The 25,687-nt window shown below is 40.8% G+C and overlaps 6 protein-coding genes and 3 pseudogenes across 9 annotated transcripts; 4 read left to right on the top strand and 5 right to left on the bottom strand.

The window, feature by feature from the left end:
- Nucleotides 1–7,473: 7,473 nt before the first annotated feature.
- LOC115565102 (beta-1,3-galactosyltransferase 1) lies at nt 7,474–9,204 on the bottom strand. Its single transcript, XM_030390093.2, has 2 exons — nt 8,740–9,204; nt 7,474–8,678 (listed from the first exon to the last, which is right to left on the bottom strand). Exons 1-2 carry the CDS (start codon nt 9,017–9,019, stop codon nt 7,771–7,773), a joined length of 1,188 nt encoding a protein of 395 aa, XP_030245953.1. The 5' UTR covers nt 9,020–9,204; the 3' UTR covers nt 7,474–7,770.
- Nucleotides 9,205–9,619: 415 nt separating this feature from the next.
- Nucleotides 9,620–11,974, top strand: LOC149090611 (uncharacterized). The gene is made up of 2 exons (XM_089264182.1): nt 9,620–10,073; nt 10,153–11,974. Exons 1-2 carry the CDS (start codon nt 9,997–9,999, stop codon nt 11,816–11,818), a joined length of 1,743 nt encoding a protein of 580 aa, XP_089120308.1. The 5' UTR covers nt 9,620–9,996; the 3' UTR covers nt 11,819–11,974.
- A 387-nt stretch (nt 11,975–12,361) lies between these two features.
- Nucleotides 12,362–13,171, bottom strand: LOC149090610 (mitochondrial cardiolipin hydrolase-like). Its single transcript, XM_089264550.1, has one exon. It carries the CDS (start codon nt 13,155–13,157, stop codon nt 12,462–12,464), a length of 696 nt encoding a protein of 231 aa, XP_089120676.1. The 5' UTR covers nt 13,158–13,171; the 3' UTR covers nt 12,362–12,461.
- A 1,069-nt stretch (nt 13,172–14,240) lies between these two features.
- Nucleotides 14,241–16,432, top strand: LOC149090609 (uncharacterized; annotated as a pseudogene). The gene is made up of 2 exons (XR_016197412.1): nt 14,241–14,699; nt 14,779–16,432. The product of XR_016197412.1 is annotated as an uncharacterized LOC149090609 (transcript).
- Nucleotides 16,433–16,902: 470 nt separating this feature from the next.
- Nucleotides 16,903–17,874, bottom strand: LOC149090608 (mitochondrial cardiolipin hydrolase-like). Its single transcript, XM_089264899.1, has 2 exons — nt 17,786–17,874; nt 16,903–17,713 (listed from the first exon to the last, which is right to left on the bottom strand). Coding segments are annotated over exons 1-2 (705 nt in total). The 5' UTR covers nt 17,787–17,874; the 3' UTR covers nt 16,903–17,009.
- A 354-nt stretch (nt 17,875–18,228) lies between these two features.
- Nucleotides 18,229–20,358, top strand: LOC149090607 (uncharacterized; annotated as a pseudogene). The gene is made up of 2 exons (XR_016197434.1): nt 18,229–18,561; nt 18,641–20,358. The product of XR_016197434.1 is annotated as an uncharacterized LOC149090607 (transcript).
- A 377-nt stretch (nt 20,359–20,735) lies between these two features.
- On the bottom strand, nt 20,736–21,692 carry LOC149090606 (mitochondrial cardiolipin hydrolase-like). The gene is made up of 2 exons (XM_089264562.1): nt 21,622–21,692; nt 20,736–21,549 (listed from the first exon to the last, which is right to left on the bottom strand). Coding segments are annotated over exons 1-2 (705 nt in total). The 5' UTR covers nt 21,623–21,692; the 3' UTR covers nt 20,736–20,845.
- A 283-nt stretch (nt 21,693–21,975) lies between these two features.
- On the top strand, nt 21,976–24,224 carry LOC149090605 (uncharacterized; annotated as a pseudogene). Its single transcript, XR_016197415.1, has 2 exons — nt 21,976–22,417; nt 22,497–24,224. The product of XR_016197415.1 is annotated as an uncharacterized LOC149090605 (transcript).
- A 395-nt stretch (nt 24,225–24,619) lies between these two features.
- LOC149090604 (mitochondrial cardiolipin hydrolase-like) lies at nt 24,620–25,616 on the bottom strand. The gene is made up of 2 exons (XM_089264480.1): nt 25,516–25,616; nt 24,620–25,443 (listed from the first exon to the last, which is right to left on the bottom strand). Coding segments are annotated over exons 1-2 (705 nt in total). The 5' UTR covers nt 25,517–25,616; the 3' UTR covers nt 24,620–24,739.
- Between the last annotated feature and the right edge of the window lie 71 nt (nt 25,617–25,687).

Genomic DNA, 25,687 nt, shown 5'->3' with positions numbered 1-25,687 from the left:
ATAGACTGAAAGAAAGTGACAGGGGGATAAGGCGAAAAACACATAAAGAAGGAGAATAACCGAGATATTTAGATTGAGGGAGAAAATGAGAGGGAGAGAGAGAGAGAGTGACTGATGAATTTCGCCAGCAAACAATAAAGTATATAGTAATACTCTTAATATTTGGCATGACAATATGTCGTACCATCTATATATTTATGTATATTTATATATTTAAAGTCCCAGGGGGAATTATCAAAAATGTATTTTACTAATGGAGCCATAAAGAATTGACAAACTTTGTCACACACGAAGTTTCGATTAAAGTCTCCCGTCGAGTGTTGCACTCGTTTCTCTGCTTCTCAGCTTTGTGCCAAACTAAAGTAAGCGAAAAAGATATTACAATATGCATGTAAAGTGCACACACACACACACGCACACAAGTATGAAGTGACAGAGGGAGAGAGAGAGATGGAGGAGGTTGCTTTTGCTGCCAGGCAAGAGTTATGAAAGACGAGCTGCTTTGCTGTTTGATTGTGCCCGTAAAAGGTTTATGTGTAAATATAGTAATACATACATACATACATACATACATACATACATACACACATACACACATATGTACTTATACACTCATATATATTCACGAATACATTCAATGCATATTCATGAATTTTCAATGGACCAAAATATTGATTCAGGAGCAGCAATAACGGTACACTTCGGTAATATCGGAAACTCGCGTAATATACAGAGCATAGCCATGTCGCTGAATTAAGGGTCCAAGACAAAGAACCAAAGAACCACCCCCACCCTTCAACAAAAAAAAGGGTGATTCCACTAAATATCCGATTTGTGGCATTTGCCAAATTGTCTTTTGTTTTATTTAGTTTAGTTTTTAGTTTTGGTTCTAGCAAAAGCCAAAAGTCAGGACCTTTGCCCTTTCAACCAACAGATGAACAGCTCGTATGTGTGTGTGTAGATTCGTGTGCATTGTGTGTTTGGCTTCACATATGACTAACGGTCAACAAAACCATGGAACAAAAAGATTAGATGAGAGCTGGAGCGTGGCCAGGTTTCAAATTCCTTTGAATTTTTCACAACACAAAATGTCAACAGAAAACGCAAACATTTCCATAAACATGACAAAATCAAGGTATATCAACATGTGCATATATACAATTGTATGTACATATATACATACACGTGTGCATATGTATGTGGCTATTTTGCAGCTAAATAATTTTAAAAGTTTTCATTGGTTTGTTCAGCTTTACTTTATTATTCATTGCTTAATTCCCAAAATATTGGTTCTCTTCTGTTTTACCTCTGTTTTGCTTCCATCTTGTGAAGGAAAATACGAATACGAATGAGAATGAGAGTGAGAGCTAAACGAGCAACAAGTTTACTCAAAATAAAATCAACCCCGACGAAGGGTATTACAGCTATGCCATATAGTATCTATCATCTGTTTAGGATATATATTAATCCTTCAATGTGAAATGCTTAATATTAATAGTTTAATGATAAATGTTAAATATTCAACGTTAATTGTTGAGTATTAAAAGCTAATTATGCCTCTCTCTCTAACACATTCACACACGCTTTCTCCCTCCCACACACACACACACACTCAAGTGCCGAAATTACACCTTGAATTAGTCTAAGGGGATTTCAATCAAGATTTTAATTACCTGTGCCTATCTGCAGGCTGCTGGACTCATAAATCAAATGTGAGCCAGCGCTTTGGAAATTATACTAATTAATAATAAATATTGCTAATTAAATGCCATTCATTAGAATGCCCTAAGCGATGCCACATTTCTGTTGCATACTTTTCTGGGCACGTCTCAATGTGGGGCGTACATTTATCTATCTATGTGATTAGGTCAATATACATATATATGTAGTATGTATGTATGTATGTGTGACTCCCTAATCGCTGGCCATCGAGGCCGCACTCTAATGGTCAGGCAAACAGGCTGGCACCAGCAGCCGCATTGAGTTTTTATGGCCTCAAAGAATTTCCAATTGCGGCGCAGCTAGAACTGTCAGCTGTTGTTCAGGATGAATTGTGATCTCAGCGGACTTTCCTCCAACATGCGGAATGATGAATATTGGAATTTAAAGACATTAAATGCTATTAACAGAAACGCTTTATATCAATCGATTAGACTTTGTTTATGCTGTTTGATGATTATCAATGTTAATAACATGAAAATATCGAAATGTTATTAACATAGGATTCTTAGAATATACACACATATGCAGATGTTAGTGTCGAACATGCATACATACATATACATATATGTAGACTAATTTAATTTTGTAGACAGACTGTTTATTAATAGCATTATACATACATGTTAATAGTATTTGTTTAGCCGTTGCAATCTTAGGTGTTATTAACTTGAACTTGTTATGCAAATTTTATATTGTTTTCAAATGTGCATAAGCCTGAGGCTGTGCAGCCTCAATGGCAATAAACGTTTTATATTGTCTTGACAAAAGTGATGAAATGCAAGCATCCATTTCGATAGCTTAACTAGGCGCTGTTATCGATCTTTCGATATGCTTTCTCTTCTCTCATTTGTATTTATTTTATTTCATTTTGTTTTTGTATTCACAGCGGTTGCTTTCTGCAGTTCAAAGACAGACGAAAGTCATGCAAAGTCAAATAAAATTTGGCACGCAGCAAACATTTTGATAAATTTATATACGCACACAGTAACACACATATGTACATATGTATGTGTGCATGTATGTATGAAAACCCGTTGGCATTGCAGCGGGAGTCTGAGCTGTGTTTGCCTTCACATGTGATTCGCACGACTTGAAGCCGCCTTTGACTTTGACTTTGACTCGTGAGTGGATTTTATTTTATTTTATTTCATTTCGTTTCGGCTCCTTTTTGTTTTTGTTTCGTTTGTTTGCCAAGCTGAAAATACATACATACATATATTTGAGTTTATGCTTTCGTCATCCGTTGTCTCTTTGCTCTTGAGCTCGTGTTAAGTCTGCATTAAAATTTCATTTGGCAGCGCATCTCTCACATCGACTTTAATACACGTCCTTTGTCGAAAGTCGCATAATTCATAACGGAACTCGCTTTAACAGCTGCGGCCCAACAACGCAGCATCATGAATCGCATTAATCGATTGTCGGCGGCAACTGTGAATGCTAAAGCACCGTATGAGAAGGAGGAGGGGAAGGGGAGTAGAGTCGGACTTCTAGCTAACAGGCTGGCAATTGCGATAGATCCAATCCGTATACGCATACATATGTACATATATACATACAGACATATGTATGTACATACATAGATACAAATGTATACATATTTGTATATACCTACATAGATTACTTCTTGTTGTAGTAAGCTATTCTCATTGAATGTAGCACACACACATATGTATGTACATACCTACATACATAGGCGTGTTCATAGACTAGATTTATTAACACACTTTCATGCAAATGCTCAAGAGCACACATACATACATATGTATGTATGTATGTAAATATTCCAGCGTGCATGTTGCTATCTTTGATAGCTAAACTCTTGCAATCGAATAATGAAGACAATCTTCTACTTATCGTCCAATATAATCATAAATACATACATACATACATAAATAGTACATAATTATGTATGTATCTATGTATGTATGTATATTCTAATATCTTAGTCAAATTGCCAGCGAAATTGCTTATGAGAATGCACAAGCGTGTGACTGCATGGATGGCAATATAAAAAGCTCATAAATGTGTGCGCACACATACATACATAGTTACGTATGTATATACATACATACATGCCTATGTTGTATGGTATACATATGTATGTATGTAGAAGTGTGCTCAGCTACATATGTACATATGTATGTATGTATGTAGTGCCTCATGTGGCACATATTGTAGCATATGTAGCCTTATAGCGGCTGACAGCGAGCTTTTTGCATGCGCTCAAAATGAATTACGCGATGCTAAACAACTAACTGTAGCAGCATCAGCAGGGCCTATGGAGACAGCAGAGAGACCGAGAACAACTGACAGCTACTTCAGGTATGAAGGGACAGCAGCCACGCTGGCCTGTTGCACGATAGTACCGCTGCTGCTGACGCTGCCATGGCTGCTATTCGCGCACGCACTGTCATTCACTAGCACTCGCCTACAAAAGCCGCGCCATTGCTCGTTTTCAGGTCTCCCGCTCCTTCTCATTCTCCCTCTCCCTCTCCCACTCCTACTTACAGTTGCTCTTGTTATGCTATTTCTGTCTTTTTGCTATTGTTTTTACTTTCATATTTTTATGCTACTGTTTATACGCCGCTCAGAAGAGTACAGAAAATAAGCATGTTGGTTTCAAGAGTAAATAAGGTACTTTTTCATATTTTAAATTAAAAAGCTATTGCTAATCGAATCACAGTTAGACAATTAAAATACTTTAAAATAATCTGCAACTGCTGTTATCGTATATCGCATTTCATAGAGAGAATCGTCTCGTCGACTACACTTAATTCACTTCACTCTGTTTTTTACCGTTTTCTTGTTGCTATTGCTTGTCTAATTTTCATGCAATTTGCCTGCAATTTGCGTCCCTTCCGCCAACATGCGAATTATTTACAATTTAATTTCGCCGCGTAAAACAAATTGAAGCAAGCGAGTGTAACCGAGTGTATACGAGTGTGCAAGAGGGAGAGAAGAGAGTACGAGTAGGAGTAGGAGTAGTCGTAGGAGAAAGAGGGAGGGGAGGCTTCAATAGGCAACGCCAACAGCAGCGACAAATAAATTAAATAAAAATTTGCGTGGCCCGCTTTTGGTGCCTTTTGGCAAAAAGGAAATGAATGATTTATGGGCAAAGGGACAGCTGCGGACCTTAAGGCGAAGCTGCGTGTTGTTAGCGGTAATTGGGGAGGGGCTGGAGGCTGGCAGCTGGATGATTGTTGTTGAGTGCGCCCCCATGCAAGTTTATAGCGTGTTCACTGTACTGCACGTTCTTTTTTTTGGCGTCTAATCCTTTTTGCACTAATTTATTTACTTAGCCTGCCTTTTCACTTAGGCGCATAAATCAAATAAGCAAATAAAAATAAATTTGAACTTTTCTGTTTCTTCTGCTTCTTTGCTGTTCATTTTACTGCTCTGTTATACCCTGTGAATTATATCGTAATGAGTAGGTCAGTCTTAGCCGATCAGCTTTTCCATTGAAATTTGATATGCAGCTTTAGCTATGCTGGCTCTGGGCCTGTTTCGTGTAATTGGATTGTCGGATAAATATCTCTTGCTGAGCTCACCGAACTCGGCAGCTGTATAAATTAGACCTTTCAAGTTTGGTATGCCAGCTTATGGGGTATTTCCCTAAGCATATACCGTTTGATGTGCAAAATCTCGCTTGGCTTTGTAAAATATTGTGTTGTCTACTTATTGTACTAGCAAATTGTAAAAGTCAAACTATTCAAATTTGATATTAAAATAAAATTATATTCCTCTTGTAAGATTGTAATCCAGGGTACCTCTTAGTTGAGATACACGTATATGTTTCTGTGTTTCTTCTTATTTTGTTATTCTGTATTTTTTTTTGTCCACGAACTGGCTTTAAAATTAATTAAACTAAGAACTTGAACAAAAATGCGAAGAAATTCATTTAAGTCGAAGGCTGCCAACTTTTTTGCCTGGCAACGAATTGGTAATGAAGTCGCCCAAAAAGTTGGCGACCAGACCCCACTGAGCGCACTGGGTGGTTGGGCGTTCGGATGGTTGGGTGGTCATTTTGAATGTGCTGGAAAAACGTGAAAAGTCCTGCGGAAAGTCAGCGAATTGGAAAATTCTTCTAGCTAGCCAGCAACACTTCCCAAATTTTACCTTAACTCAAGCAACCATCCACCAGCCACCACCATCCACATACTTCACTTCTCCCACTTGCATAGAGGTGAAATTTGCATTTCAGGCAAGGCCTAAGCCAGCCCCCCTTCATCAACCGCCCCCTTCACTAGTTTTAAATATTGAGCCCATTTATATTGTGCAGCAGCATCCATCGATTGCGCAACTATACAAAAGCCAATTCAAACCACAATCACAAGTCTAGGTAAGGCTAGAATGCAGTTGATGGACATGCGAATACCCTGTAATATGAAGAACGTGACTGTTCAAAGAGTTGTTTATCTATGATCATATTTGGCTGTACTTTTATAATTAATCTAAATAAAAATAGAATCATTTAGTATAAACATCGACCATCGATTTTTATTCTTTTCTTATCTCATATGAAATCTAGCGCTTTAAAGCAAACTTAAATGAACATACATATTTATAATTTTTGCTTATTGTCTTCCACAAGAAGTATAGGAATATCGCCTAGGCGATAACAAATTTGCAAATTACTTGGTATAATCTCGTATACCCACTAACACTGGGTAGGCCAATGGCAAATGTGACACATAAATTCTGCTCAAAGCTCACTGAGGCGCACCACAAAGGAGATAGTTAAGGAGGAAGGAGAAAAGTTTGCAATCGTGAGTGATATAATGTATTATATGAATGTCAAATGCACGCGAGCGTGTGTGTGTGTGTGTGTGTGTAGACAATTTGAGGCTGATTATCATGATGCGAGTTTCAATATCAATTTCCTTTCCGCACTTTCAGTTAGACATGTGAAATCCTTTTCAGACATTTCACAAATGTTTCGCCACAATCAAACCCATAGTCCCATATCTATCTCTATGTCTCTCTCCCTCTCTCTCTCTCCCATTGTCTCTGCTTCGGTATCTGCCTTTGAGTGTTTGTGTGTGTGTGCATGTACGTGTACGTGTATGTGTGTTTAAAATTGTTTTCTGTCAACTGTAGGGCTCGCCGGTCGAGTTTCGACTTTGATGTGGCCTTAGAGCGAGCGAACGGCTAACAGCATTTGCATAATTCCCTTGCCAATCTGTCCAAAAGTGCTGATTAGTTTCCCATATTCAAAATACCTCCTGCCGTGTCGAAATCCCTTCCTATGTCTAATAATTGTGGCATGCAACGCTTTTAACGTGTCAGCCACAAAATTAGATTCCAAATAGAACGTGTTGACTTCCACTTTGAGCAACAGTAAAAATATAATTTCATTCCCATTTCGTATAATCCATAAATCCAGTTACACACTGACATAAGCCTGAATGCTCTAATTAACCCGAACACTAAAAGCAAGCGTGTGCACAATTTAAATGGAATGGAATTTTAGTTTTTCTCTCGTGTTTTGAAAGGGACTCAGCTTAGTGTTTTATCAATTTTAATTCTACAGCTAATTATGTTGGGTGTGTTACATAAATATAGGTCCATAGAGACTGAGTGAGAGAGTAGTAGGAGAGTGGGGGCAATCTTATTATGAATATAGTTTTATTCTCTTCCTCTCTCTGTTTATCGACGTATTCATTATCGGACTACATCTCTATATCCAGTATATCTTTCTTTCTTTCTCTATAAATATGCCTAAACCGTCAATGTTACATGAAATAAGACATCAATTATATAAGATTGTTTATATATATGTATATAAATGTAATATAATTGGTATTATAATCAATATTGCATTAAGTTCGTTTAGTTAAATACAAAATAATAAGTTAGTCTGTACGTTGATCGGAGTACACATTAATCTTAAATCTATTCATATATACGATAGCTTGCACATGGAATGAACTAAATCTAGAAATGCCTAAGCTTAGAATAAAAAGAAGCTGATAACCAGTCAGTCCTCTGGCTGTTGAGTCGTACAGCGGGGAGTTACCCCTCCGGCTAATGGGACACACGGATGGTGGGTCATCTTAGCCTGAGGGGCTGGACGTGGGCGACTCCATGCTCGGGCGCTGGCGATTTGACGGTGGCCAGGCAGGTCTGCCTTAGAGATTTGCCTGGCGGCCTCTTGACGCACTCGTCAAAGTAACACTTCTCCACGTTGTGCAAGAATTCGACAAGAAGTTTGGCGTCGGCCCCATTGGGACCAGCGAAGTATTCGCACTCGTAGCCATGGAGCTTAAGGTCGCGCACACAGCAATCGAGGAATTCGGCATTCGCGGAATACCAATTGTTGTGACGCATTAGGGGAATGCCCAGACGTGAGCGCACAATGCCCGTCAACCAGGTATCGTCGATCCAGAAGAATGGCACACGCATCGCCTCCGCCACCAGTCTGGCTGCAGTGGCCACATTCGTAATGTACAGCCAGCCGGACAGGTAGGCCGGATAGAGATCGTGGGGATACTCCTGCCGGGTCACATACCATTTGTTCGCCTGTACCCGTATTGGAGGCTTGGCGTCCAGGACATAGCCTGCCAGAAGAGCGCTGCTGGTGGCTAGCGCCGGCTGGCTGAGCTCCAGAGTTTCGAGATAGCGTCGCAAATGAAATATATCATAGATGATGTCATCATCCATCTTGATGATGAACTTTGTACGATGCTGGCATTCGCTTGCTGCCCAGCGCAGACCCATAACATGTTTGTAGCTGAGATTCCGGTAGGCCTCGGCAAAGTTGCCCTGCAGCAGATCCCCAAAGCGTGCCTGCTCGTCCACCAGCTGGGCCTGTGTCACGAAGTGTTCGCGCGCCGGCAGAGCGGCCAATAAAAACACACGCTGCAAGCCCATCTCAGCCAGCTTGCTCTGTGCGATTGCCTGTCGGTGTGCAGCGCGCACTGCATCGTGGCCCGCATACGAGGTGACAATGAGCACGGCTGCAATTGATGACGGTAATTAGATGTTCTTTAAGTCGGCCTCTTTGATGATACTACTCACCTAGCAGCTCACGTTCGGCGCGTCGGCACACATTGCTGGCCAGCAGATAGTCGAAGTTGGACAGATTCAGCAGTGGACCAGGTCCAACTTCTGGCAGATGCTCCAACAGTGTCGTTTGGTCACTGTCATTGTCCACCATGCTGTTGGGCGACAGCTGAACAAGAAACTCATCGTTTTGGCTCTTGCTGCGCAATGGACTTGCTATGTAGCTGATGCATAAAATGATGATTACAATTAGCGATATGGCAATTGGTAGCAGTCGACGGCCGCGCATGCGCATCTTCAAACATTCTATAATCGTAAAGCTGTATAGGCGTGTGTGTATTCGAGTGTGTGCGTTTGTGGTTGTATACACTAGTATCACCAACAAAAACTGATAAGAAACATGAAAACAAATCCAAAAATGATTCAAACTCACTACACACAGCACCACCACCAATACAAAAAAAAAAAAAAAAAACAACAACAATTGGCTGTCGTTGCAAATAACTATTGAAGAGAAAACATCGATAGGCTTTTGGTGTACCACAACAATACTCGCGTCGAAGATGGTAACGCGGCGCAAATGATAAGGTTCTTGACATTCGTGACGTCAAGTTTATTTGTGCCATAAACGTCCATACTAGTTATGTAATAACTTAATTCCTTTATTAAACATGTAATAATAATAATTATGTAATAAATTAATTCATTTATTAAACATTTGGTTTAGTACATATGTATGGTTTAGTACATATATGATTACAATTCTTATTATACATATTTAAGCAATTGAATTTTTTGTGACGTCATTGGGCCAAAGCAAATGCACTCGTAGCGAACATGAATAATTTTTCACATATATAGTGGCTGAGCATGCCTTACTATCTCAAATACAGTAACACAGTATTGTTATGCTACGGAAATTGTGTATTTCTCACATATAAATTCATATATATTTTGCTACAAATTGTGTGCTTTGCTGATATCGAAATGTGTATTTAAAATTGCATTGGTGCGTAAGAGCTGCAGCAATAATCGGACTATCGAAATACAGTCGTGTTTTTTCGATGATTGTTTGCAACTTGCGATATATAATTGGGCACACAAACGAAGCAAAATACAATCGGTTCGACTGCGCGCAATTTAAACTTGAAATACATAAACTAATTGGCAAAATAATAAATACGCTTAGATAAACACCATAAATATATAGATGCACTTAAGGAAGTTTGTATTGCAATTGAATTGAATCGTTTGTTCATTGTGGCTGCAAATATGGCGCGCACCGTCTATGAAGTACAACGGGACTTTGCGATGAGCAGCGGCATACGTTCAGAAATAATTTGGGACTCGTAGGTTTAGATAGAAATACATAGAATATCTTTTGTATACAGGCTATTTAAAGAAAATTCAACCTTTGCTTATCCGTAGGTTAGCGTCCGACCAGGCGGACGTCCTTAAACAAAAGTTGTCAAATCTGATTCATGATCAAATGGGTCTAAGCCCCAAGGCGCTGGCCACCCAACGGCAGCAGTTATTCGAGAATGTGTGGAAGCAGCGCATTTACACGAATCGAACTCTGCTGTCGGCCATTATCTATGTGCTGGTAACCCAGGAATCGGATCCCGTCTTGGCCTTGCAATCCACTAATTTCAGCTGTCATCCGGTCATACGCACGCGCAAATGTCTGCGAGCAGATGGCGGTAACAGTGACGGTTGTTGCATGATCTTCATCGATGAGACTGGTCGAGTCTATGCCAATTGGCAGAAGTATGTACGCAACAATGCGCTGCCCAAGGGCACGATGATAGCACCAGAACAAGGCATCTATAGATTCAACTCTGACGACGACTACGAAACAGTGCAATTGATGGTGCAATCGACGCCCGCTGCCTGGATAAAGCAAAAGGTTCTTAATGTCAGCGATAAGCTGGTCTCAATTGGTGGCATCCTGGGCACTGTACCCATGGCAGCTTCCCTGGCATGCCCTGTGGCTGCGCCTATATTGATGGCAGCCACTGTGGTGGGCTGCTCCGCAGCTGCCTATACCACAGTGCGTTCGGCCACACGGCTCATCGATCGCAGCTGGCACAGCCAGAGCACGTCTTTGGCCAATAGTGAGGCACGGAGCAGCTGGCTTGGCGTGGCTGGCGGCGTTGCTGGACTAGGGGCAACGGGCGCAACCACAGCAGTTAACGTCATACGCAATAACACGGGCACTGCTGCCCGGTTGGCTGTCACGGGCATTAATTTATCATCCATGGTCATCTCTGGCACGGGTGTTGTCAACGGCGTCTATGATCTGTACTTAAAGATTAGCGATGAGCAGCAGCTGACTAGCTTTGATGTCATGCAAATTGCCTCCAGCCTGTTAGTCTTCACGCACTCCATCAATAATATGCGCATCGCTTCCAGAGCGACCAATGGCTACAGTCTGCGACGTGCCCTCAGCACGCAGAGCCGGAAAGTGTTTGATCGCATTGCCCGAGAATCGACGAAGCTGCACAGCAATCAAACCGATGGCAAGTTCGATATTGTTCGCATCATCAATGACATACCCTACAAGGAGGCGTTGCTCAGCCTTCACAAGGTCCATTCACATTTATCAAATGGCTCTACAGCGTCCAGCGTTAAGTCTGCTGTTGGTGTCCTGCCCCAGTTCGTTCGCCACAAAGTGGGTGGCCAATTGCGTGTGAACATAGATCAGCTGGCCAGCCAGCTGGGCGTCAAGTTTGTCCAGCAGATCGGCAATCTGGCAAGCTTCACCGATGTGCTTGATGGTCTCCTCCGCTACTACAGCGACCAGGCCGCCCAGCTGCTGTTGCAGCTCACTCGCAACTTTATCGAGCAGCAAGCGGATAGCATCGATCGTAACTTGAACACGTTCGTCTCCACCGAGCTGGTGCTCTATCGCATATTAAACCACTGCATCAAGAACTACGAGAGCTGCGCTGTCGACTTTCTCGAGCGTCGTCGCTTTGAGATTATCGATGTCATTTCCAAATACTTTCAATCGTTGCTTCCACAGCCTGAGCATAATTCCAGACGCCGCAAATGTGCCACTTGCCACGGCGTCTACTATATGTGCTCCCTATGAAATAGACTTTAGTATATGTATCTGGTATACTTACTTAGTAAGTGCTTTTTAATGTGATCTCTGATTTAGTCAGCCAAATATGTGATTATTGTAACTTTTATATTTTGTATGTGTGGATTGTTTTTTCATTAAAAAAATACTGTGTAAGTCATAAAAGTGAGTTTTAAGTATAATAATTCTAGTCTTTAAGAGGTTTTAATGATTATGGTTAAAATGGAAGTCATTACTCAATAAAAGGTCTAGTCAAATGAAAATCACTACGTTATCTAAATAACTTTTATATTTATTTTAAATAGTTTTCACATTTGATTTATAGTTGACTCTGAAATACACATAAGAATTATATATAGATGATAATTACGTTTTGCATTATAGAACATATCTTGGTCAGGAATGTGACTGGAGCATCCTAATACGTATTTCCCCTTAACACGTATGCTTACTGGATTGGACAAAATATGTGTATTGCCCCACATCTATATATAGTTATATAATTAAAGAAAAACTATTTCCTTTTTAATTTTGTTTTATTTTTTCAATGGTCTCTGCATTTTATAATTATTGTTATGCTGTATATGACATAGATCAACTAGCAATAACTAAATGTATTTTTTTTGCAGGCTCTCTGCTTATTGACATGGAATCAATAGTAATGAGTTTGAGTGGAGAACACCTTCCACATGCGATCGAATTCTGCTTGGAATGCTTTGGCCAGTTGTTCATTGGTGGTGATGATGACATTTTCCCAGTTGCCACCGGTGCCGCTATCAGTCCAGTTGAGGGAGCCATTCATGAACACGCTGTTGCTTTTTGGTCCGTTAATGTTTTTCTTATACCAAAGACGATCGACACGGCCTTGCTCATCGATCACACAGAAGCGGTGATGCATAAAGTTACTAGAACTTTGGCTACGTACTTGGGCACCCCGATTTATGAGATCCAGGAGCAAATAGCTGAGTGCTTCGCTGCGTCGGCTGACTATGATACGTACGGCAACATTGCGGAGCAAGGCGTTCTTCAAAGCGTTAGTTATCTCAATGGAGCCGAGGGTATACATGGCTAGGTCAATGCTGAATTTGGCGTTGTTCAAATGGTCGATAATACGATTGACGTGAACGTGAGTGCAATTCTTATTTGAACAATGGAATACTTGACCCTTTAGGCTTGCCTTAATGTGTTCTTTGGCACATTGGCCACCCAGCTCATTGAATAGGAGCACCTCCTCCTTGCTTTCCTTGCGCCAGTTGCACACCAACTGGTAGGCGAACACTATCACATCGTAGGCAACAATCAAGCCAATAAAAATGATCAATAATGACCAATAGGAGGAGAACCACATTTGAAACACTATAAAAGCAGAGCTATTTATAATATGAAATAATGTGGAATATTCATCCGCTTACTTTTTTTCACAAGAATATGCTTTAAGCGCTCAACTGTCAAGAAGTGAAAGTTTGCCGTTAAAGTGACACTAAACTAGTTCTTCCGGAGTGAACAGACGCTTTGTTCTTTATTCTTTTTAGCAGCTATAACTGTAAAATAACATTTTGAAATGTTAACATGCATAACAAGCAGGGATGCCAAGTCAGGCTCCAAAATCTTCGTGTTTTTCCGCAGCCAAATTTTGCTGAAATACGTAGATCTACGTACTTTTTAAGTTCAAAAACAATAAAAAAATAAAAATTAAGTAAATAAACCATTACATTTTTAACTAACTGTATAACACTTCGTTGTTATTAATTTCATATGCCGTTTTAGAAAGCAAATTACATTGTTCAAATTATACATATTAATTAATGTACATTTTACAAAACTTTATACATGTTTTGATTAAAATATTTTAGGTGTTTGTCAGAAGGCTCTAAGTTTTCGTGAACATATCAAATACCGGAATTTAGTGCTGCTAATCCGATATACATAAATCAGATCATCTTTTTTATTTATAAATTTCTAGTTTTTAGGGTATTTTGCATTATTTTATAAAAGCACGTAGATTTTCTTTAAAATACGGAGATCTACGTGAAAAGTCGGAGGTTTGGCATCCCTGGTCGTTGCAAATATAGGATTTGGGGTACCACAACAATACTCGTGTCGACGATGGAAACGCGGCGCAAATGATAAGGTTCTTGACATTCGTGACGTCAAGTTTATTTGTGCCATAAACGTCCATACTAGTTATGTAATAACTTAATTCCTTTATTAAACATGTAATAATAATTATGTAATAAATTAATTCATTTATTAAACATTTGGTTTAGTACATATGTATGGTTTAGTACATATATGATTACAATTCTTATTATACATATTTAAGCAATTGAATTTTTTGTGACGTCATTGGGCCAAAGCAAATGCACTCGCAGCGAACATGAATAATTTTTCACATATATAGTGGCTGAGCATGCCTTACTATCTCAAATACAGTAACACAGTATTGTTATGCTACGGAAATTGTGTATTTCTCACATATAAATTCATATATATTTTGCTACAAATTGTGTGCTTTGCTGATATCGAAATGTGTATTTAAAATTGCATTGGTGCGTAAGAGCTGCAGCAATAATCGGACTATCGAAATACAGTCGTGTTTTTTCGATGATTGTTTGCAACTTGCGATATATAATTGGGCACACAAACGAAGCAAAATACAATCGGTTCGACTGCGCGCAATTTAAACTTGAAATACATAAACTAATTGGCAAAATAATAAATACGCTTAGATAAACACCATAAATATATAGATGCACTTAAGCAAGTTTGTATTGCAATTGAATTGAATCGTTTGTTCATTGTGGCTGCAAATATGGCGCGCACCGTCTATGAAGTACAACGGGACTTTTGCGATGAGCAGCGGCATACGTTCAGAAATAATTTGGGACTCGTAGGCTTAAATAGAAATATATAGTATATCCTTTGTATGCAGACTATTTAAAGAAAACTCAATCTTTGCTTATCCGTAGGTTGGCGTCCGACCAGGCGGACGTCCTTAAACAAAAGTTGTCAAATCTGATTCATGATCAAATGGGTCTAAGCCCCAAGGCGCTGGCCACCCAACGGCAGCAGTTATTCGAGAATGTGTGGAAGCAGCGCATTTACACGAATCGAACTCTGCTGTCGGCCATTATCTATGTGCTGGTAACCCAGGAATCGGATCCCGTCTTGGCCTTGCAATCCACTAATTTCAGCTGTCATCCGGTCATACGCACGCGCAAATGTCTGCGAGCAGATGGCGGTAACAGTGACGGTTGTTGCATGATCTTCATCGATGAGACTGGTCGCGTCAATGCCAATTGGCTGAAGTATGTACGCAAGAATGCGCTGCCCAAGGGCACGATGATAGCATCAGAACAAGGCATCTACAGATTCAACTCTGACGACGGCTACGAAAAAGTGCAATTGATGGTGCAATCGACACCCGCTGTCTGGATAAAGCAAAAGCATGTCAGCGATAAGCTGGTCTCAATTGGTGGCATCCTGGGCACTGTACCCATTGCAGCTTCCCTGGCATGCTCTGTGGCTGCTTCTATATTGATGACAACCACTGTGGTGGGCTGCTCCGCAGCTGCCTACACCACAGTGCGTTCGGCCACACGGCCCATCGATCGCAGCTGGCGCAGCCAGAGCACATCTTTGGCGTGAGGCACTGCTGCCCGGTTGGCTGTCACGAGCATTAACTTATCATCCCTGGTCATCTCTGGCATGAGTGTTGTCAACGGCGTCTATGATCTGTACTTAAAGATTAGCGATGAGCAGCAGCTGACTAGCTTTGATGTCATGCAAATTGCCTCCAGCCTGTTAGTCTTCACGCACTCCATCAATAATATGCGCATCGCTTCCAGAGCGACCAATGGCTACAGTCTGCGACGTGCCCTCAGCACGCAGAGCCGGAAAGTGTTTGATCGCATTGCCCGAGAATCGACGAAGCTGCACAGCAATCAAACCGATGGCAAGTTCGATATTGTTCGCATCATCAATGACATACCCTACAAGGAGGCGTTGCTCAGCCTTCACAAGGTCCATTCACATTTATCAAATGGCTCTACAGCGTCCAGCGTTAAGTCTGCTGTTGGTGTCCTGCCCCAGTTCGTTCGCCACAAAGTGGGTGGCCAATTGCGTGTGAACATAGATCAGCTGGCCAGCCAGCTGGGCGTCAAGTTTGTCCAGCAGATCGGCAATCTGGCAAGCTTCACCGATGTGCTTGATGGTCTCCTCCGCTACTACAGCGACCAGGCCGCCCAGCTGCTGTTGCAGCTCACTCGCAACTTTATCGAGCAGCAAGCGGATAGCATCGATCGTAACTTGAACACGTTCGTCTCCACCGAGCTGGTGCTCTATCGCATATTAAACCACTGCATCAAGAACTACGAGAGCTGCGCTGTCGACTTTCTCGAGCGTCGTCGCTTTGAGATTATCGATGTCATTTCCAAATACTTTCAATCGTTGCTTCCACAGCCTGAGCATATGACGCCACAAATGTGCCACTTGCCACGGCGTCTACTATATGTGCTCCCTATGAAATAGACTTTAGTATATGTATCTAGTATACTTACTTAGTAAGTGCTTTTTAATGTGATCTCTGATTTAGTCAGCCAAATATGTGATTATTGTAACTTTTATATTTTGTATGTGTGGATTGTTTTTTCATTAAAAAAATACTGTGTAAGTCATAAAAGTGAGTTTTAAGTATAATAATTCTAGTCTTTAAGAGGTTTTAATGATTATGGTTAAAATGGAAGTCATTACTCAATAAAAGGTCTAGTCAAATGAAAATCACTTACGTTATCTAAATAACTTTTATATTTATTATAAATAGTTTTCACATTTGATTTATAGTTGACTCTGAAATACACATAAGAATTATATATAGATGATAATTACGTTTTGCATTATAGAACATATCTTGGTCAACCTAGCTTATATGGATTTCAAAAGAGCTTAGGAATGTGACTGGAGCATCCTAATACGTATTTCCCCTTAACACGTATGCTTACTGGATTGGACAAAATATGTGTATTGCCCCACATCTATATATAGTTATATAATTAAAGAAAAACTATTTCCTTTTTAATTTTGTTTTATTTTTTCAATGGTCTCTGCATTTTATAATTATTGTTATGCTGTATATGACATAGATCAACTAGCAATAACTAAATGTATTTTTTTTGCAGGCTCTCTGCTTATTGACATGAAATCAATAGTAATGAGTTTGAGTGGAGAACACCTTCCACATGCGATCGAATTCTGCTTGGAATGCTTTGGCCAGTTGTTCATTGGTGGTGATGATGACATTTTCCCAGTTGCCACCGGTGCCGCTATCAGTCCAGTTGAGGGAGCCATTCATGAACACGCTGTTGCTTTTTGGTCCGTTAATGTTTTTCTTATACCAAAGACGATCAACACGGCCTTGCTCATCGATCACACAGAAGCGGTGTTGCATAAAGTTCCTGGAACTCTGGCTACGTACTTGGGCACCCCAATCCATGAGATCCAGGAGCAAATAGCTGAATGCTTCGCTGCGTTGACTGACTATGATACGTACGGCAACATTGCGGAGCAAGGCGTTCTTCAAAGCGTTAGTTATTTCAATAGAGCCGAGGGTATACATGGCTAGGTCAATGCTGAATTTGGCGTTGTTCAAATGGTCGATAATACGATTGACGTGAACGTGAGTGCAATATTTATTTGAACAATGGAATACTTGACCCTTTAGGCTTGCCTTAATGTGTTCTTTGGCACATTGGCCACCCAGCTCATTGAATAGGAGCACCTCCTCCTTGCTTTCCTTGCGCCAGTTGCACACCAACTGGTAGGCGAGCACTATCACCTCGTAAGCAACAATCAAGCCAATAAAAATGATCAATAATGACCAATAGGAGGAGAACCACATTTGAAACACTATAAAAGCAGAGAATTGTATATTTTTGACTATTTATAATATGAAATAATGTGGTATATTCATCCGCTTACTTTTTTCACAAGAATATGCTTTAAGCACTCAACTGTCAAGAACAGAAAATATGCCGTTAAAGTGACACTAAACTAGTTCTTCCGTTGTGAACAGACGCTTAGTTCTTTATTCTTTTTAGCAGCTATAACTGTAAAATAACATTTTGAAATGTTAACATGCATAACAAGCAGGGATGCCAAGTCAGAAATGAGAATATGTAGCCAGGCTCTAAAATCTACAATTCTTATTATACATATTTAAGCAATTGAATTTTTTGTGACGTCATTGGGCCAAAGCAAATGCACTCGTAGCGAACATGAATAATTTTTCACATATATAGTGGCTATGTGAAATACAGTAACACAGTATAGTTGTGCTACGGAAATTGTGTATTTCTCACATATAAATTCATATATATTTTGCTACAAATTGTGTGCTTTGCTGATATCGAAATGGTGCGTAAGAGCTGCAGCAATAATCGGACTATCGAAATACAGTCGTGTTTTTTCGATGATTGTTTGCAACTTGCGATATATAATTGGGCACACAAACGAAGCAAAATACAATCGGTTCGACTGCGCGCAATTTAAACTTGAAATACATAAACTAATTGGCAAAATAATAAATACGCTTAGATAAACACCATAAATATATAGATGCACTTAAGCAAGTTTGTATTGCAATTGAATTGAATCGTTTGTTCATTGTGGCTGCAAATATGGCGCGCACCGTCTATGAAGTATAACGGGACTTTTGCGATGAGCAGCGGCATACGTTCAGAAATAATTTGGGACTCGTAGGCTTAAATAGAAATATATAGTATATCCTTTGTATACAGACTATTTAAAGAAAACTCAATCTTTGCTTATCCGTAGGTTGGCGTCCGACCAGGCGGACGTCCTTAAACAAAAGTTGTCAAATCTGATTCATGATCAAATGGGTCTAAGCCCCAAGGCGCTGGCCACCCAACGGCAGCAGTTATTCGAGAATGTGTGGAAGCAGCGCATTTACACGAATCGTACTCTGCTGTCGGCCATTATCTATGTGCTGGTAACCCAGGAATCGGATCCCGTCTTGGCCTTGCAATCCACTAATTTCAGCTGTCATCCGGTCATACGCACGCGCAAATGTCTGCGAGCAGATGGCGGTAACAGTGACGGTTGTTGCATGATCTTCATCGATGAGACTGGTCGCGTCTATGCCAATTGGCTGAAGTATGTACGCAAGAATTCGCTGCCCAAGGGCACGATGATAGCATCAGTACAAGGCATCTACAGATTCAACTCTGACGACGGCTACGAAAAAGTGCAATTGATGGTGCAATCGACACCCGCTGTCTGGATAAAGCAAAAGCATGTCAGCGATAAGCTGGTCTCAATTGGTGGCATCCTGGGCACTGTACCCATGGCAGCTTCCCTGGCATGCTCTGTGGCTGCTTCTATATTGATGACAATTGACTGTGGTGGGCTGCTCCGCAGCTGCCTACACCACAATGCGTTCGGCCACACGGCCCATCGATCGCAGCTGGCGCAGCCAGAGCACATCTTTGGCGTGAGGCACTGCTGCCCGGTTGGCTTTCACGAGCATTAACTTATCATCCCTGGTCATCTCTGGCATGAGTGTTGTCAACGGCGTCTATAATCTGTACTTAAAGATTAGCGATGAGCAGCAGCTGACTAGCTTTGATGTCATGCAAATTGCCTCCAGCCTGTTAGTCTTCACGCACTCCATCAATAATATGCGCATCGCTTCCAGAGCGACCAATGGCTACAGTCTGCGACGTGCCCTCAGCACGCAGAGCCGGAAAGTGTTTGATCGCATTGCCCGAGAATCGACGAAGCTGCACAGCAATCAAACCGATGGCAAGTTCGATATTGTTCGCATCATCAATGACATACCCTACAAGGAGGCGTTGCTCAGCCTTCACAAGGTCCATTCACATTTATCAAATGGCTCTACAGCGTCCAGCGTTAAGTCTGCTGTTGGTGTCCTGCCCCAGTTCGTTCGCCACAAAGTGGGTGGCCAATTGCGTGTGAACATAGATCAGCTGGCCAGCCAGCTGGGCGTCAAGTTTGTCCAGCAGATCGGCAATCTGGCAAGCTTCACCGATGTGCTTGATGGTCTCCTCCGCTACTACAGCGACCAGGCCGCCCAGCTGCTGTTGCAGCTCACTCGCAACTTTATCGAGCAGCAAGCGGATAGCATCGATCGTAACTTGAACACGTTCGTCTCCACCGAGCTGGTGCTCTATCGCATATTAAACCACTGCATCAAGAACTACGAGAGCTGCGCTGTCGACTTTCTCGAGCGTCGTCGCTTTGAGATTATCGATGTCATTTCCAAATACTTTCAATCGTTGCTTCCACAGCCTGAGCATAATTCCAGACGCCGCAAATGTGCCACTTGCCACGGCGTCTACTATATGTGCTCCCTATGAAATAGACTTTAGTATATGTATCTGGTATACTTACTTAGTAAGTGCTTTTTAATGTGATCTCTGATTTAGTCAGCCAAATATGTGATTATTGTAACTTTTATATTTTGTATGTGTGGATTGTTTTTTCATTAAAAAAATACTGTGTAAGTCATAAAAGTGAGTTTTAAGTATAATAATTCTAGTCTTTAAGAGGTTTTAATGATTATGGTTAAAATGGAAGTCATTACTCAATAAAAGGTCTAGTCAAATGAAAATCACTACGTTATCTAAATAACTTTTATATTTATTTTAAATAGTTTTCACATTTGATTTATAGTTGACTCTGAAATACACATAAGAATTATATATAGATGATAATTACGTTTTGCATTATAGAACATATCTTGGTCAGGAATGTGACTGGAGCATCCTAATACGTATTTCCCCTTAACACGTATGCTTACTGGATTGGACAAAATATGTGTATTGCCCCACATCTATATATAGTTATATAATTAAAGAAAAACTATTTCCTTTTTAATTTTGTTTTATTTTTTCAATGGTCTCTGCATTTTATAATTATTGTTATGCTGTATATGACATAGATCAACTAGCAATAACTAAATGTATTTTTTTTGCAGGCTCTCTGCTTATTGACATGGAATCAATAGTAATGAGTTTGAGTGGAGAACACCTTCCACATGCGATCGAATTCTGCTTGGAATGCTTTGGCCAGTTGTTCATTGGTAGTGATGATGACATTTTCCCAGTTGCCACCGGTGCCGCTATCAGTCCAGTTGAGGGAGCCATTCATGAACACGCTGTTGCTTTTTGGTCTGTTAATGTTTTTCTTATACCAAAGACGATCGACACGGCCTTGCTCATCGATCACACAGAAGCGGTGTTGCATAAAGTTAATGGAACTCTGGCTACGTACTTGGGCACCCCAATCCATGAGATCCAGGAGCAAATAGTTGAATGCTTCGCGGCGTTGACTGACTATGATACGTACGGCAACATTGCGGAGCAAGGCGTTCTTCAAAGCGTTAGTTATTTCAATAGAGCCGAGGGTATACATGGCTAGGTCAATGCTGAATTTGGCGTTGTTCAAATGGTCGATAATACGATTGGCGTGAACGTGAGTGCAATATTTATTTGAACAATGGAATACTTGACCCGTTAGGCTTGCCTTAATGTGTTCTTTGGCACATTGGCCACCCAGCTCATTGAATAGGAGCACCTCCTCCTTGCTTTCCTTGCGCCACTTGCACACCAACTGGTAGGCGAGCACTATCACCTCGTAAGCAACAATCAAGCCAATAAAAATGATCAATAATGACCAATAGGAGGAGAACCACATTTGAAACACTATAAAAGCAGAGAATTGTATATTTTTGACTATTTATAATATGAAATAATGTGGTATATTCATCCGCTTACTTTTTTTCACAAGAATATGCTTTAAGCACTCAACTGTCAAGAACAGAAAATATGCCGTTAAAGTGACACTAAACTAGTTCTTCCGTTGTGAACAGACGCTTAGTTCTTTATTCTTTTTAGCAGCTATAACTGTAAAATAACATTTTGAAATGTTAACATGCATAACAAGCAGGGATGCCAAGTCAGAAATGAGAATATGTAGCCAGGCTCTAAAATCTACAATTCTTATTATACATATTTAAGCAATTGAATTTTTTGTGACGTCATTGGGCCAAAGCAAATGCACTCGTAGCGAACATGAATAATTTTTCACATATATAGTGGCTATCTGAAATACAGTAACACAGTATAGTTGTGCTACGGAAATTGTGTATTTCTCACATATAAATTCATATATATTTTGCTACAAATTGTGTGCTTTGCTGATATCGAAATGTGTATTTAAAATTGCATTGGTGCGTAAGAGCTGCAGCAATAATCGGACTATCGAAATACAGTCGTGTTTTTTCGATGATTGTTTGCAACTTGCGATATATAATTGTGCACACAAACGAAGCAAAATACAATCGGTTCGACTGCGCGCAATTTAAACTTGAAATACATAAACTGATTGGCAAAATAATAAATACGCTTAGATAAACACCATAAATATATAGATGCACTTAAGGAAGTTTGTATTGCAATTGAATTGAATCGTTTGTTTATTGTGGCTGCAAATATGGCGCGCACCGTCTATGAAGTACAACGGGACTTTTGCGATGAGCAGCGGCATACGTTCAGAAATAATTTGGGACTCGTAGGCTTAAATAGAAATATATAGTATATCCTTTGTATGCAGACTATTTAAAGAAAACTCAATCTTTGCTTATCCGTAGGTTGGCGTCCGACCAGGCGGACGTCCTTAAACAAAAGTTGTCAAATCTGATTCATGATCAAATGGGTCTAAGCCCCAAGGCGCTGGCCACCCAACGGCAGCAGTTATTCGAGAATGTGTGGAAGCAGCGCATTTACACGAATCGTACTCTGCTGTCGGCCATTATCTATGTGCTGGTAACCCAGGAATCGGATCCCGTCTTGGCCTTGCAATCCACTAATTTCGGCTGTCATCCGGTCATACGCACGCGCAAATGTCTGCGAGCAGATGGCGGTAACAGTGACGGTTGTTGCATGATCTTCATCGATGAGACTGGTCGCGTCAATGCCAATTGGCTGAAGTATGTACGCAAGAATGCGCTGCCCAAGGGCACGATGATAGCACCAGAACAAGGCATCTATAGATTCAACTCTGACGACGACTACGAAAAAGTGCAATTGATGGTGCAATCGACGCCCGCTGCCTGGATAAAGCAAAAGGTTCTTAATGTCAGCGATAAGCTGGTCTCAATTGGTGGCATCCTGGGCACTGTACCCATGGCAGCTTCCCTGGCATGCTCTGTGGCTGCTTCTATATTGATGACAACCACTGTGGTGGGCTGCTCCGCAGCTGCCTACACCACAGTGCGTTCGACCACACGGCTCATCGATCGCGGCTGGCGCAGCCAGAGCACATCTTTAGCCAATAGTGAGGCACTGCTGCCCGGTTGGCTGTCACGGGCATTAATTTATCATCCATGGTCATCTCTGGCACGGGTGTTGTCAACGGCGTCTATGATCTGTACTTAAAGATTAGCGATGAGCAGCAGCTGACTAGCTTTGATGTCATGCAAATTGCCTCCAGCCTGTTAGTCTTCACGCACTCCATCAATAATATGCGCATCGCTTCCAGAGCGACCAATGGCTACAGTCTGCGACGTGCCCTCAGCACGCAGAGCCGGAAAGTGTTTGATCGCATTGCCCGAGAATCGACGAAGCTGCACAGCAATCAAACCGATGGCAAGTTCGATATTGTTCGCATCATCAATGACATACCCTACAAGGAGGCGTTGCTCAGCCTTCACAAGGTCCATTCACATTTATCAAATGGCTCTACAGCGTCCAGCGTTAAGTCTGCTGTTGGTGTCCTGCCCCAGTTCGTTCGCCACAAAGTGGGTGGCCAATTGCGTGTGAACATAGATCAGCTGGCCAGCCAGCTGGGCGTCAAGTTTGTCCAGCAGATCGGCAATCTGGCAAGCTTCACCGATGTGCTTGATGGTCTCCTCCGCTACTACAGCGACCAGGCCGCCCAGCTGCTGTTGCAGCTCACTCGCAACTTTATCGAGCAGCAAGCGGATAGCATCGATCGTAACTTGAACACGTTCGTCTCCACCGAGCTGGTGCTCTATCGCATATTAAACCACTGCGTCAAGAACTACGAGAGCTGCGCTGTCGACTTTCTCGAGCGTCGTCGCTTTGAGATTATCGATGTCATTTCCAAATACTTTCAATCGTTGCTTCCACAGCCTGAGCATAATTCCAGACGCCGCAAATGTGCCACTTGCCACGGCGTCTACTATATGTGCTCCCTATGAAATAGACTTTAGTATATGTATCTGGTATACTTACTTAGTAAGTGCTTTTTAATGTGATCTCTGATTTAGTCAGCCAAATATGTGATTATTGTAACTTTTATATTTTGTATGTGTGGATTGTTTTTTCATTAAAAAAATACTGTGTAAGTCATAAAAGTGAGTTTTAAGTATAATAATTCTAGTCTTTAAGAGGTTTTAATGATTATGGTTAAAATGGAAGCCATTACTCAATAAAAGGTCTAGTCAAATGAAAATCACTACGTTATCTAAATAACTTTTATATTTATTTTAAATAGTTTTCACATTTGATTTATAGTTGACTCTGAAATACACATAAGAATTATATATAGATGATAATTACGTTTTGCATTATAGAACATATCTTGGTCAACCTAGCTTATATGGATTTCAAAAGAGCTTAGGAATGTGACTGGAGCATCCTAATACGTATTTCCCCTTAACACGTATGCTTACTGGATTGGACAAAATATGTGTATTGCCCCACATCTATATATAGTTATATAATTAAAGAAAAACTATTTCCTTTTTAATTTTGTTTTATTTTTTCAATGGTCTCTGTATTTTATAATTATGTATATGTATATGACATAGATCAACTAGCAATAACTAAATGTATTTTTTTTGCAGGCTCTCTGCTTATTGAGATGGAATCAATAGTAATGAGTTTGAGTGGAGAACACCTTCCACATGCGATCGAATTCTGCTTGGAATGCTTTGGCCAGTTGTTCATTGGTAGTGATGATGACATTTTCCCAGTTGCCACCGGTGCCGCTATCAGTCCAGTTGAGGGAGCCATTCATGAACACGCTGTTGCTTTTTGGTCTGTTAATGTTTTTCTTATACCAAAGACGATCGACACGGCCTTGCTCATCGATCACACAGAAGCGGTGTTGCATAAAGTTAATGGAACTCTGGCTACGTACTTGGGCACCCCAATCCATGAGATCCAGGAGCAAATAGTTGAATGCTTCGCGGCGTTGACTGACTATGATACGTACGGCAACATTGCGGAGCAAGGCGTTCTTCAAAGCGTTAGTTATTTCAATAGAGCCGAGGGTATACATGGCTAGGTCAATGCTGAATTTGGCGTTGTTCAAATGGTCGATAATACGATTGGCGTGAACGTGAGTGCAATATTTATTTGAACAATGGAATACTTGACCCGTTAGGCTTGCCTTAATGTGTTCTTTGGCACATTGGCCACCCAGCTCATTGAATAGGAGCACCTCCTCCTTGCTTTCCTTGCGCCAGTTGCACACCAACTGGTAGGCGAGCACTATCACCTCGTAAGCAACAATCAAGCCAATAAAAATGATCAATAATGACCAATAGGAGGAGAACCACATTTGAAACACTATAAAAGCAGAGAATTATATATTTTTGACTATTTATAATATGAAATAATGTGGAATATTCATCCGCTTACTTTTTTTCACAAGAATATGCTTTAAGCACTCAACTGTCAAAAAGTGAACATTTAAAGTGACACTAAACTAGTTCTTCCGGAGTGAACAGACGCTTCGTTCTTTATTCTTTTTAGCAGCTATAACTGTAAAATAACATTTTGAAATGTTAACATGCATAACAAGCAGGGATGC

Source organism: Drosophila navojoa, chromosome X (genome assembly GCF_054131105.1).
Source record: "Drosophila navojoa isolate 15081-1374.11 chromosome X, UAZ_NAV_1.0, whole genome shotgun sequence".
In the NCBI taxonomy this organism is placed as follows: Eukaryota; Metazoa; Arthropoda; class Insecta; order Diptera; family Drosophilidae; genus Drosophila; species Drosophila navojoa.
Note: the sequence above shows the minus strand (reverse complement) of the source record. Positions and strands in the feature narration are given on the sequence as shown.